This window comes from Cebidichthys violaceus, unplaced genomic scaffold, assembly GCF_023349555.1.
Source record: "Cebidichthys violaceus isolate CVI_PGR_0920_01 unplaced genomic scaffold, fCebVio1.0.p SCAF_30, whole genome shotgun sequence".
NCBI classification, from domain to species: Eukaryota; Metazoa; Chordata; class Actinopteri; order Perciformes; family Stichaeidae; genus Cebidichthys; species Cebidichthys violaceus.
Genome location: NW_027176484.1, coordinates 2,933,374 through 2,948,485, shown reverse-complemented (window position 1 = coordinate 2,948,485; position 15,112 = coordinate 2,933,374). Strand labels below are relative to the sequence as shown.

The window sequence follows — 15,112 nt, the reverse complement described above, 5'->3', positions numbered from 1 at the left end:
TAGTTTCCAGTGCATGGAATTCAGCACGCAGGAGTGTTGTCAGTGAATCTGTAAGGACAAGCACTTCTAGTATGGCAAAGTTTATTGCTTGGGGCTCCCTCTCGCTCCCATGCCTGTGTGCTTTGGTCTCTGCTCGACAGCTCAGCTCTCTCCTCTCTCCTCTCTTCTCCTCTCCCCATTAACCGGCTGACAGATCAGTAATAAACACAGCCTGTCACCTTCAAGGCCTGCCTCTCATTTACTAGAGAACACATGAAACCCCGCTCTCTTGTTCCCTCTCTATCTATCTCTCTGCCTCTCTCTTCCCTTCATCCAGCCGAGCTCATTGGAGCCGAAACCTGATTTTTTTTTTTTTGGCCCCGGCCGCCTCCGAGGCAGAAAATTCTCCTCTGCACCCAGATAGTCCTGGAAAAAAAAAAAGGCATGAATATTAAATGGAAAATCCATGAATAAATAATCAAAAAAAAGGACTTCCGTCGCTCTAACCTCTTTCTGTCTCCCAGCAGCGGACGACAGAAGAAGAGCGCAGGGGAGAAATAGAGGGGACGGGGAAAAAAAACCCCATCATGACCACCTCAGGAGAGAAGGTGGACGTTTGTTAGGTAATTGGCTCGCCCTATTTGCAATCCCATGGTGCTGCGATTTCACACATAAAACAAAGAGGTAATCACAAGGTAACAGTGCAGCCGATGGTTAGTGGAGCAAAATTCAACTGCAATATTTTCACTATGAATATATTGTGTTATTTCCATATGTGCTGCAACCTGAGGGATAAAAGCCATACATATTGCAACAGCTCTATAATGAATGCGCGGAAGATGCAAATGATATTGAACAGAGAGCTGGTACGGCGTTGTGTACAAGGGATATGATGTTGAATGCATAAGAAACAAATAAAGAGAATCAGTTATATGTGATGTATACTCACTAGTCCCTTGGCACGTGGCTCTTACACAAGAACAAGTAAATATAGATTCTTTTGCTTCAAGCAATTCCCATAAGGGTGCTGAATATGTGTTGTACTGGAATTCAGTGGCCTGCATTCTTTTAACAGAGTACATTGAGACAAATCATGAGACTTCATGCAGCAGCTGCCAGTGTTGCTGCCGTGTTACACGAGTTTAGTGTTACATACATGTCCTGTAAATGACAGCCCCATTCTCGTGCACTAATCATGAGCGTGATGAGTTAAGTTAATTGAAGACAATTTTGCTGAATTAGAGCCGTAGAATAGTAGTTACAAAATCCGACTCTTTTTTATTTATTTATTAAGTATGGCAGCCATTCTCTAATTACCGCGCGATAAGACATTTTTCATTGGTAGTGGCGGAGTCCGCCATTCCAAGTCCAAATTGTCTTCACATGCACGAGGGAAATGAGTTGTGCATGTGATCTAGCTTTACTGTATTCATTCTAACTCAATGATGTCAGTCTCACTGCCTGCTGTTGACTCTGCTAACACTACATCGCAGCTATAGTAAGTCACTGCTAATTCAAACCCAACATTTCCTACTGCTGTTGCTTCACATTAAGAGCATTCTCCTGGTGAAAGATGGGGTGGCTTTTATTGTGAAATGTGACAGTAAACGTAATGCCAGAGGCTGTGATCTGTGATCTGCTATTGTGTGGAAATTACACATCATGGTTGCTTTAGGTTATGATGGGGAAAAAAAGGCCAATTATTGACTGACTTCCTTATTAAAACAACATTTTGTTTTAGTTTGTTTGGCTTCAATGCAATCAGATACATCAGTGGATCCTAAATATTGTAATTTCTGACAAACCAGCTGCTCAAAGAGTGATTGCTGCTCGTGTTGAACTGCACTTGCCGTTACCACCAGTAACCACAGACACCACCATATCAACCAGGACTGGAGTCTTAAGGATCCTCACTTTAAGGCCATTAATGGCTATTAGAGACGGCGAGAACATTCCACGTCCACAATCATCTAACGATGATGAACGCCGGCCAGATTGCAAACCGACTGCGCTCACAAGACAGGAGCAATTATGGCTTAATTTTGTTGTGGTTTTCTTCCAAAAATAAAAGAGATACCGTAGGAGAGGAGAGAAATTAACAATGTCCTTCAGTTTGACGGTGGTAAATTGGAGCAATTGGTCTATAATTACCCAGCCCATTGTTTTCACGGAGCTCTACAAAATACTACTAACAGCGTGTACTTTAAGCAATTTACTTTTGCCGGTGACAGCAACAAAAAAATAAATAAACACCTATATTTGGAGAACATCGTTATATTGCTTAAATGATTAATTTATTCAAATGATGAAGCAACCCAAAATAAGACAGAGTTGGCTGTTGAGGCTGTCCGTCTGTAATAGTAAGGGAAACTCTATTTCCCATGATATCTAATACTTTATAAGAGTACATATTTACTTCCATGCTCCACAACTAAACATAGCATTACTACTACTGGAAGCGCAATATTGTTTGGATAACGACAAATTGTTAGATATATTGTAAAATTGTGGGAATACTCCACAAAGTGTTTTCTATTGATACCTATTTTAATGGCTGTTTAAACACAGCTGAATTCTGCTGTACATGAGAGAATAAAATCAGAAGAAATGGAAGAAAAGCGCTGTTGGCGCTCTGAGCGTAAAGACTCTGTCGACCTTGCGGTCCTTTGAAACGACTGTGGTCTCCGGTGATTCTGAGATTATCTTTATGTCAATGACTTACGCTGGTAGAGATAAAAAGATCTCATCATGACCTGGAGCTGGAGAGGAATTTCTCATCTTAGTAATTATACCCATGACTTCCTTTCCCCGTAGTTGGATCAAACCTTCAACTAAAAAAAAAAAGAAAAAAAAAAAAAAGAGCTCTTTTGTATCTGCTGGAGAGCCATCAGAGTGACTAATCTTTACAGAAAAAGATAAGCCAGTCCTCACAAAGCACTCACTGAATGCATATGTAATATCACAAGAGTTAGACGCTGTGCACCAGGCTGACTGAAGAGCTCGGAACGACCTTTTCTGCTTTAAAATCTGTTAAAGGACATCCTGTTTTGTTTCTATAATGGATGAATCTTTATAGAACAAATGCACACTAAAAGGGCAGAATTCTTTTTGTAATGGCGATAACATTTTCAGCCGTATCTACTAGTACTACTTTGAAGCCTGCTAAATTATCCCAAGACGGAACAAAAGGCATCAGATGGCTTGAGCTTATCAACCACATTCTGAATACTTGAACTGTTGCTCTTCTTTGTCTAATTCAGTGCTTTAGTCAGTTGTATATGGGAGTACTTGTACAAGAGATTTGCACTTTCTTTTTTTTTTTCTCTTCTTGCTGGTCGAGCACTCTTTAAACAAGGCTTAAAGCCATTTGATTCACTCACGGAACATTACTCTGGGTATCCACCCTTCATGCTTGGGAGCAATAGGATTTTAATTCTTCGGAGGCATCATAAGAGGAAGGTCAAACATAATTCTCAGGTTACCTCACGCTTTGTTCTGCAGAACAGCAGAGAGAGCGGCTTCAGGCTCGCTCAGCAGCGTCGGTCCAAGCGTGATGTCGACCAATTCAAGTTGAGATGGACGCTGATTAAAAGTTCTAGAAAACGCTCGGCAGAATTGAAAGTTAAGCCGAAAATAAATTCAGTTTAGGATGACAAAGGGGATGGAACAGGAATGTAGGAAACTCCCTACCTCACCAAAGGGGTTGCCATCACACGTTGAATTGATTACAATATAATCTGAGCTCAGATCTCCATCAGACCACTGGGTCATGTTCAGATTCTAGTCATTAAAATCAAACATGTTTGGTGGCTAATTGTGATGCCTCCAACTGGTTTGAGGTTCGGTGTGAGGCCAAGAGATCTGACTCATGAATCCCTGCATGCTACAAGATAATGAACTGCCCACCGTAACCATGGCAAACTAATGTTGGTTGGAAATCTGTTGTGGCCTGAGGAGGGTAATTGTATTTTACATAATTTAATGCGTTTGTATGTTTAGGATCAGCTGAAAAGGTTCGGTCTTTTTGGCCCTTTTACTAGAAACGTAAAACTAAAATAAAAAGAAATGTTGTTTTTGGGTGGACAGAAAGTTTGGTTTGGCATTTTGCATTCGAGCTAACGGACACTTAATGAAAATGTTTTAGTGATGTATGATTTGTGTTTCACTGTTACTATGTGGCTGCGTACACACTCGCTGTGTGTACACAGCCACATCATACGGAGGACGTCAGGCTATTAAACACATACGGTAAGCGAAGGCGAGTCTATAAGGAGGAGAAAAAGGAAATGTGGATTCATGTCAGAGAGCCAAATAGCTTTCAACACATCCAGACTGACCTTCAGCTCACACAGAAGAGCGCGCGCGCACACACACACACACACACTCACACACACACATCGATACAAATGTTCACAGGATGTGACCATAAACCATAATGCATATCCCTTATTACAGGGAGTGAGCCTTGGCTGCATGCCATTTTAAATGTCACAGGCTCCACAGGGTAATAACTGATCAACCTGCATCGAGCACAGCCTAACATATTATCTACAAAGCCAACTGTAAAACTGTCTGGAGAGCGAGAGAGAGAGAGAGAGAGAGAGAGAGAGAGAGAGAGAGAGAGAGAGAGAGAGAGAGAGAGAGAGAGAGAGAGTCAGCAACACTTTATTTGATAATTGCTGAATGCTTCCAATAATGTTCATCCATGCGTGGGTGTGCTAGCTTCCACGCTGTAATATGCAATATTACTACTACACTGAAGCAAAGAACTGCCGACCCTACGAGAAACATGGCGGCAGCATCACGCAGCTCATTTGTTTGGCTCTCAAAACAATTCCCATACATATCACAAAAAAACAAAAACAAAAACGCAAGCAGTTGCAAATTACAAGCACACATTGCAGAAGAGCCAAAATAAAAAAACAAATAAATGACCTCCAAAATGCTTTTCGTCACTGATGGCAAACAGATTAACGATGAATGAAAGTCAAGTAATTCTGACTTTAATGGAAGGGGATTATAGTAGTTATGTTCAAAAATGTCCCCTGTATGTTTATCTTAAATTGACCCCGGGAAGAGTAGTTGTTGCCAAGGTAACAGCTAATGGGGAGGTTAATAAATAAATAAAGCCAGGACTAAAATTCAACATGAGATTTTGTAATGTCAAGGCCAGTTAGTTCCTCACTATCTATCAGAGGCTCCCACTTTTCCACAACATGACTGCAGAATCTATCTCAGCAGCCACACAATGTCATTTTTACATTATCTACCAAATTAATGTTCAACAGACTAAATGACAAAACAACAACAACACTGCATGATAATAAAGCCCTGAGTCTGCTGAAAGGAGCAGAAGAGACTGCAGCTTTTTTTTCCCCCCCCTCGCTCATTCTGATGAGGCATGAGATGGCTGGCAATGCCAGTGACAAGAGGATCTTGTCGATGTAAGCTGTTGAGGGAGCAAAAAAAAATACTTGTGCTAAGCCCCCCTGAGTAAGATGAGCGGCAATGCCTTGACCCGTGAGATGCAGTGGGAATTGAGGTGGAAGAGCCGGGGCGAGAGAGCAAGAGAGAGAAAGAGAGAGAGAGAGAGATAGCGAAAAACTAGCTGGTGACAGAAGAATGAGACAGGCTGGACTGTGTGGGTCCAGTGGGTGAGGATAACCGCTCCAAACACCAGGCTAATGTGGACAGCAGGGAGTGTGTTGTGATCAACGCACAACACACGAGATGACAATGCATGCACAAGTCTGCACATGCGGAGAATAGAGACAGCTGGTATGGAAGGTATTATTTGATTTGATTTGATTTATGTGATGGGACCCCATTACCAAAAGCATTTCACAGGTTCTTGAATGACATATGTAGAGAATTATCATCTGGTGTCTGTGTCCATTTCTGAGGGTATATCAATGCTCTAACTTAAGAATTTGCCACATTATGTGAGCTTTTGTGTCGTTAACGTTGGGATAGTAACTGTTAGTTTGGGGGTGACCGTGGCTAAGTGGAGAGCAGGGCCGCCTTTCAATCAGAGGGTCGGTGGTTCGATCCCCTGCTCTGCTATGTCATGTCAACGTGTCCTTGAGCAAGACACTTAACCCCAAAAGTTGCTCCCGTAGCTGCGACTCCGGTGTGTAGATAGATACTGAATTGTAAGTCGCTTTGGATAAAAGCGTCTGCTAAATGACTGTAATGTAATGTTTAACTAAAATAAGAACAGCAGTGAGACGGCTGCACTGCTAAGCAGTAGTGTGATGTGTGGAGCTGGAACAAAGCTGTGTTGTACCGTTACATCTGATAGCAGGCAATGAAATGCAGAATGCCACTGGTTCAGAATGAAGGTAACCTCCTTAAAAGATACTGCTGGTGCAATGTTTTTGTAGATGGTATAAATGCAAGGTCATCGAAAAAAAACAAAACAAAGAGTACAAAAGTGTTTCTCTTTTTTTCTGAGACAGAAAACAAATCCACAAAGTTCTCACAACTGAACTGGAAAAGAAACAGGCCGCAGTTACTGTAAACAATGAATAATAAAGACTATTAATGGTTAATTTACAACGGGCAAGTTCAACAAAGCTATATTTATTTCACCACCGATAGAGAGTAAGATGCCGATTCATAAAACCACAAGCTGTAGGTGTAAATTATGGACGTCCAGATTTCCCTGCAGCGATCTGCGCCTACGACAGCAAGCCGGCCTGGAACAATGTGTCAGCATGTTGCACCAGGTTGAGCCTTTTCAACTCAAGACCATGCAAATCACAGTGAGAATGAAATGTATGAACAATTAAAGACAGAGAGGAAGACTTCAACAATATTAATAGTCTTCTGAAATCCTCTAAATCAAGACAAGACCCGTGGTCACGTCTGTGCTAAACCTCTAAAACCTAAAAAATGGAGACACGGTTATTAAATCCCTGTTAGTAAGACTCCTGCTACATTTTTTACCTTAAGCCTCTCCAAAAAAAAAAAAAAAAAAATCCTTCTCTATCAATCTAGAAAGATCTGAAAGAGGCACAGCTGCATAAACAATCCTCTCAAGTCTTTAGAGGGTTTTGAAATATTAACAAAAGAGCTCGCAGGTACATCATTTTGCAGCAGCGGCTATGGCAGCGGAGGGAAAATGTGTTTGAGTCCCATTATAAATCACACAATACAGCAACAGCATCGCACATCCAGGCCTGGCTTGTCCCCCAGGCAACCCGACAGCAAAATCCCGTCTTTACAGATGGCTCTCAGAGAGGCTCTGCACATGCGTACGTGAGAGAAGGGTTTGTGCGTTTCATTTGGTTTTATTAACGAACATATATAGTAGTCAGACCCCGTTCCCGGCATTATCACTCTTCTGCAGGTCCAGCTGCGCATGCGTGTGTGTGCATATAAAAATGCAGAGGAGAAAGCTGATAAAAAGAAAGACATTTTTAAAAGAAATGTCTCAGGCTAATTTCATCCACTCCACTTCCCCTTACATGAAAGAAGCACGACTTACAGATCTTGTGCTTCCCTTTCATGGGGAATTTCACCAGCAGCTCCTGGGGGTTGGTGCAGATGAAGACAAATGGTGAAGCAGACTCCTCACAGGTACCAGGGAACTGCAGGGAGAGAGAAGAACAGTTTAGTTTAGTCATCTTACACTGAACTACCACGGCCACGGAATATGGTAAACATCTTGAGCGGCATCGCGATCATGAATCATTCAGCGAGTGTCTGTTCATACGCCGGCATCAAGCGGAATGACCTGATGTAATACCACACGCTCTGACAGCAACTGACGGTTATGAGCCTCTCCGGGTTTTCTGCACTGTAATTGCACAGCTAATGATGCAGTTGCTAATGAGAGCAGTTACACCACTTGCGAGCGGCAATAGATGAGACCAAAAAAAAAAAAAATCGATCACAACCGCCACCGGAATCCAAAAATACCATCACAGAGACAAGACTCACACAAATAAAATGATAAAAAAAAAAAACCACACGTACAATATTCAAGTGTTCGCCTAGCAATTCAAACGTGTCATAATTTATTAAAAGCATACTTCTAAATCTACAGGAAGGAATCACATTTAAGCACATCCGTGACATATTTATGCACACCACGTGACAAGCCATACCTCAGCCCAGTGACGGAGAGGATGTTTTACAGCACATAATTGACAGCGGCCCACGGCATACCTCCCTCTCTCTCTCTCTCTCTCTCTCTCTCTGCCCGTGTTATTGATTGGTCTCTCAGGTGAGAGTATGGAATTGACTGACACAGTGACAAAGGAGTCATCTTTCCCATCACTGGCAGCCAACGGCTCTCAGCTCATCCAATTTCCTCCGGCGCTATCGGATAGTGCCTGTGATTGCATCTAGCCGGCCAGGAAGCGGCTCTCTTCATGACAGCGTGCTTTTTTTTTTTTCCTCTCCGGCTGCCCTCGGCCTCTTATTCACACTCTCTGTATCTCCCTCAAAGGAGCACTGAAGGTTGTGACAAATTTGGGGCTTTTAAGGGAAATCAACAAAGTCTGCAACCCATCTGTATGGTCCCTGACAAACCGGGGAGAGATGATAGATGTTTATTTCAGATTACGGTCCATGTCGACTCAAGTGCAATACACCGGTGAGTGATAAAATATGTAAACACTCACAGTTGTTAGACATTGACGGGGACCTCAAAAGAGCCCCTTGATTCCTCCTTCCAAACGACACAGTGATTCCAATTAAATTAAGTCTCCCAGTCAAGTGTGCCGCCTCCAAGATGGAAAATTCCCCCGACGGCCTAACAGCGTGTGATTTAACAGGGGTTAACAGAGATGAAGGTTGGGAGTCCAGTAATGTGGTGTCATGGGATAATGATATCTATTTGTCTTATCGTCATCAAATCCTACGAAAACTTTTAAAAAGGTGGAGTTCTGTTGTAAACAATCAAAGTTCATGTTTCCATTCAGCGTCAAACCATTGTGTGAAGTGCGAAAGCATTGGTGTGCAACGCATCCGCCATATTGTTATTGATTGATATTCAAGTCATTGTTGGAGCCATTTATCGAGATACTTTTCTGCTTTTTCACTGTTTTATAACCTTTTCTCCAGTCAGTTGCAGGCCGATATAGAATTTATATTTGTAACATAGACCTCAACTGTTTCCAAAAACAACACAGAAATGAGGCCACCCACACATGACATATTATTTCATGATTTGAGTATTTCATGGTGATGAACATGGACCCTGTAGTCTATTTTGAGTCAATCCTACACAAAGCGTTGTGAATCTGGTGCCACAAATATTCAGTGGTGCACCGAACGTCTATTAATTTGCATCTGAAAATCCAAGAAATGTACTATTTATTATAAGAAACGGTAAGAAAAATATAGAAAAACCTCACACAATCACTGTCTACCACAATATACACTTGACTCCAATTAACTTACAGAGGATGAATACCTTCTTTCGTCAACTAGCCAGAGGGTCCATGCGTCTCCACCTACACTGTAAGGATCGATCCTGTGAACTGTTAAGACCATGCAGTTCTTCTTAAATAGCTTCCTAAGGTGAGCGGCCTAATTGAGTCTTCATTTAAAAGTCCATGTCAAACACTTAGGAAGACACTTTAATCCAGAGTGATTTAGCATCGTGTTTACTTTTAAAGAGCTGTTAGTCAGTGTCATTCATTGTTAGGTTTATATCAATCTCAGAACCCATCGGCTATCGGTCTGAAGACGATGAGCCTCCGGGAGCGAGGAGCTGTATTTCTGGGGCTCCAGTGTAACCAGCTGATATACGGACTTCCTTTTTTTCCCCCCCCGTGCGCTGCTAGTTGTTTACAGTCCGATTAGCAACTTGTGATGCGAGACTGGAGTTGGAGTTGAGAGACGACGCGTACGACCAGATTGTTTCACAAGCAGCCAGTTAACGACCTCATTTTAAACCAATAAAAAGCTAAATCATCGTCGGACGATAGCCGGTGAGTTCTAAGATTGCATTTGAGCTTCAAACGTGATTAGTTAATACCACTCCGACTACAAACGGGAACCAGAAAGCTTCCAATACCAAAGTCACGTTCAGGTACAGACGCATGTGAATACAGAATCTGTTTGAAAAGATTTATACAAAATTGGATAGAATTTTGTGATTTACCAGTAAATTGATTAGAACTACAATTACGCCCATTCTTATTCAAAAAGATGTGTTGAATAAACTAAGAAGCTAAGTTGTTGCAGAGATCAATATTTTCCTCACGTCTCAATCTATAAACAGTATTTGCCAAGTATTCTACATATTATTAAACTCCATTCATGCGAAAATGAAATTTTGGTGTTTTGTTATGGAGCAAAATGGCACGACAATCTGCATGTCGTTGTGCAATGTCAATAAAATAACATTGAAACCTTGTAAACGTTGAATAAATGAATATCCATCTAAATGATTTATGCAGCATGTCTGCATATTAAGAGTTGCACATCCCAAACTTACCTTCCTAGTCATTCAGTGCTTGTGCATGTTCGACTTTATCAAAACAGGCAGGAGGATTCTGAGAAGTTGGTGAAACTGATGTGAAAGGATCATTGATGTAAAAGACACGCATGTCTGAAAGGCAAAAAGCCATCACTTAAAACAGCTTGATGAAAAGGGCTTACGCTAGTGTGTAAGTGGTTTGCCTTCACCAAAGGTAAAAGCACATAAAAAAAATAAATAAAAAAAAATATTGTCAACTTTTGAATACCCTGAGAATATTTCTTTGAGGTAATCATAAAATAAGTGCTGGGCAAAGAAAATGTCTCTACAACTATGAAAAGAAGACAGAAGCAGTGATTAAAAGTGTGAATAAGAGATGATTCAAAAAGGAGGAAAGAAACATCGAGGCACTGCTCGCAAAGATGAATTCAGCCTCTTCTGAAATCATTAAATAAAATCTCACGGTGCACAAGATGGCTGTAATGTCTGAGGTACTCAAGGAAACAAAATGGTGGTGGTGGTCTCGCTAAATTCAGACGAAACGGGCGGGTGTAGCTGCAGCCGGGGTTTGAGGGTGTTCACGTGAAACGCCGCCCCGGTGCCTGCCTCTTTCATCCTGCCATTAGCTAATTAGCATTTAAAGCTGTTGAATGTGCTGCTTTGCCTCACTACCTCCCCCACCTAATTGTTTCCTTTCAATGTTAATCAAAAGGGCATGAAACATTGTGGTTGTGTGACAAGCAGGTTTGCTAAAGCGCTCCGTATTCATCAGGACGGTTCTAATGCAGTCAGAGTGGGCCTGCTTACAAATGCAATTAAAGTTGAGGCTTGTTGAGAAGCGCAGGTCGCGGAATTAAGAAATTGTTGAGCGGAATCACGTCGAGCCACTACAGGTGAGAGCGAACGTCGCACTGGATTCAGTTAAAAGGTGATCCGAGTTGTTAGTGAGCAGTCGAGGTCTGGGTTACAGCCCCAGGGCATTCTGGGTAGAGGGACCAATGTGTTTGACACGGGAGAGATCTGAGGCTCTAGTGTGACAGGTGCATTAAAATGCCTCCGCGTGAATGGAGTAGCGCTGGTTGGTTGCTTCAGGCTAATTCACTTGGCGTTAGAAGTCAGACAATTGTGAGACAAGCGCTTCTACTCGCTCATAAAAGACACAGACAATTGGCTCGTGTTCAACACAGAAATGCATCTACCGCATGGCTGGCTTCCAGACTGTTTTCAGGAAATAAGATACAAAACACATCTCGACCTTGCCAGCGCGCCAACTCATGATGAATCTAGTTATCAGTCATGTGTTTTAACAAAAGGGCATTTCGGCTTTGCTTTTAATCAATTTGTGTGGGTATAATCCAGTCACCCAGTTGGCTGAGAGGAGAGTGGTACCACTCTCGTGTCTGAATGGTAAATTTGAAGCTACCACCGGCAGCCGGTTAGCTTAGCTTAGCATGAAGACTGGAAAAGGGGGAAACAGCTAGCCCTGGCACCTCTAAAGCTTGCTAATAACAGGTTATACCTTGTTGTTGTTTTTTTAAATACATAGAAAAACCTCATTGTAAAAACAACACGCTGCTGTTTTATGGAAAGACTCTTGTCGTCTGAACCTTTGGACAGAGCCCGGCTAACCGTCTGCTGGCAGTAGCTTTAAATATATCGTACAAAGCCATCAACAACATCAATACGCGTATTTCCCAAGATGTGAAGCTCTTTAAAACATTGCAGCTACATGAAACGGAATTTAGTCATACATTTTCTGCGTGTACAGAGTAAAAATATTTTGCGTTTCGTCACTTCTTCTGGCCAGAGAATAGAAAAGCAGTATGTGCACAAACAACTCAAACCGAAGCATCGTTTTATTTACAAGCCAGACACACTGCAACACTTTGATTTGTACGTCCAGAGACGAGTAAAGGAGGCAGCGTGCTGTAAATAAGCAATACTCAAAATATTACGATGACAGCCCAGCCGAATGAAAAAAAAAAAACCTACTGACAAAATACTAAACAGCAAAAGGAAGGAGGTCGAAAAATTCATACGGCTTCTTCAGAGACCGTCAATTCAATAAACTGCCCACGATTTAATTTGCTGGGATCAAGCCAGAGGGGATTCAACATAAAACCAACTGTAATAACATGAAATTAACAAGTTCATTGGAAAAAGTGAAAAGGGGATGGCGGGTATGAGGCTGCTGGAAGCGTGCCTTTGGCTATGAAAAATAACAGTGGCTCAGAGGGCAGTAAGAGGGCACAGTGGTCCTATTGCTCTCGCCACACATCCTTATAATAAAGTAACTCGCACTGAGGTTTTCGACTTTGTGAGTCTTTCATCAACTTCCCTTCTCCAACTCATCATCTGCCTTCCATATACTGTTCTATTCATTTTTTTAGTACAGTCCAAAATACTACGAGTTCCTACCAACGTTTTGATGAAAACAACATCCATCTTAATAAAACCAACTAATACAGAGCCAGGGTTTGACAGCAGGAACACAAACCTTTGAGTCCAAGCTTGTCAAGTAACGACTCGACAAGCCAACACTGTTCCCTCTCCTCTCTCTACAATGTCTCTCTCTCTCTCTCTCTCTCTCTCTCTCTCTCTCTCTCTCTCTCTCTCTCTCTCTCTCTCTCTCTCTCTCTCTCTCTCTCTCTCTCTCTCTGGCTCTTTTCAGCTGCTGTCGGCAATTAAGGGCAGCAGAGACAAGTAATCTCCTTCTGGGCGACAGGGCCAGACCAGAACAGGCATGTGGAGTGGGCTGTGCAGTCGGGTGGGGGGGATGGGGGGTTGGGGGATGGCGAGCCTGGCCCCAGCCTCAGCTCGAGCCAGGCCCTGCTTGGCTGCACTCAATCTCAGCCCAATAAAAAGCCCTTCATTGGCAGGGTGCAACTGAGCCAGACGGGCTGGGAGCATGTGGCTTTTAAAAATGAGGAGGGTGGAATAAGGGGGGAGGCAGGCAGAGAATGAGAGGGGGGGGGGAGAACCAGTAGGTAAAAAAAAAAAAAAAATGAGGAATACGATTCGGTAAGAGAGACGGATAATAACAGTATGAGGTGAGGGAGAAAACACAGGAGGCAGAGATTTTGATAGATAGGGAACTACACAAAGCCAAAAGGTGTCTTCCCAGAAAGGACACTTGAGAAATACTGCTTAGCCGGATCTGTCAGGGCTGGTTTCACCCTGGGAATGGAGAAACAGATGGGTTTGTCTCTGAGCTACGGGTTGCATGTGGGAGGTGAAAGGGTGTTGTTGGGAACCGTACGCAACGGCAATCGTTCCGCCAATCGTTCTTTAATCTACTGTGGTCGCCAAACAGCACAAGCCTGTTTCTGGCATTCATTAGGCCTCAAACAAACGCAGCTGCCCTCAGGAAACACGGCACTGTAAACTGCCTCTCAGCCTTCTTGCACGCTCCGCTGTAAGGGCACTATTTGTTTTTCCGTCGCTGCACAGGACGAGAGCGCAGGCAGACAACACAGACACGCAGAACAAGCATATTGTTCATGTGTGTATCATGTATCGGGATTCAAAAACAACACAATCTCCAAAATGAACCGCAGCCGACGTCCTCAAAACCAGAAAGTGTGTCATATGTCATCATGAGTCAATTAGTCTTGTTTACCGATCCTTTAAGCTGATCTTTACTTGTTTCAATTTGACCAGCGTTAATGCACATGCCTTATACGGCTGTGTTCACACACATGTGTTTCTATATCATTACATATTCAGGTTACGTCTAATGGCAAAGTTGTGACTTAATGCAGCTCAATATGCAGCCAGCGTCATATATCTTTGAGGAAAATAAATCTCAAATTTGAGGACATTAGAAGTCTCCATCAGGGTGAGCAAATGTATCGTTACACCACAAATTGTTCATTTATTTGGGAATGGCTACTATGACAGACAGGCCTTTATTTCTAATTACAAGTTTTATATCTGCACTTTGATTGTGCTTTAGTAAGAATCCTCTGTTTTCTTGGATTTCCTCCCATCTGCTGTTTAACGCTGTAACGCAAACTCATTCCTCCATCTGTTTCACATCAAAGGCCTTCCAGCGGTTTACGAGAAATAATCTTTTCACGTCACATTTACTTTGAAACATCTGCAGGAAGTGTTGAGTTTCATTAAGAGCAGCTTAGCATCGTGAAAGGCGGCAAAGAAGAGCCGACCACAATGAATGAAACAGTGAGAACAGCGTTTTCAACGGTAAGTGAATATATCCCGACAGCGTTGTTGTGCTGATGGCAGACCGGGCCGTTAAAAGCTAAATTGGCAGAATGGATCATACCTGCCACTACAGCACATGTAGGCCTAGCACTCATGTTGTATTTGACTTCATTCATTCAATTCTTTCGTCGATTCTTGACTTACTGCCAAGTCACAAATGGCCGAGGTAACTCGATAGAGATTCAAATAGAAGCAGCTCATGCGGATAGAAACACTTTGTCATCTTTCTTTTTCTTTTTTAATGGTAACAAAGAGATTTTTAATGGTAACTGCAAGGTTTCATCGGATCATGTAAACAGCATCTGTGGCAAACAGCCAAATTACATCATGCATGTAAATGCGGCCAGAACATCAGCTTAGATCAATTAGCCGATAATCGGAACATTTAACGGCAGCTATTTTCAAAATTGATTGATCGTTTTAAAGCTTTTTATTTTTCCGATGCGATAGTAAATCAAATATCGGTGGGTAGTA

At 42.3% G+C, this 15,112-nt stretch overlaps 1 protein-coding gene across 2 annotated transcripts in view; it reads right to left on the bottom strand.

Annotated features, from left to right (window-relative positions):
* Window positions 1-15,112, bottom strand: part of trip4 (thyroid hormone receptor interactor 4) — a 72,772-nt gene that overhangs the window by 37,749 nt on the left and 19,911 nt on the right. For both annotated transcript variants that reach the window (XM_068724404.1, XM_068724403.1), the window contains exon 12: window positions 7,469-7,571. In XM_068724404.1, the coding sequence (XP_068580505.1) occupies window positions 7,469-7,571 (103 nt within the window). The remainder of the gene's footprint in view (window positions 1-7,468; window positions 7,572-15,112) is intronic.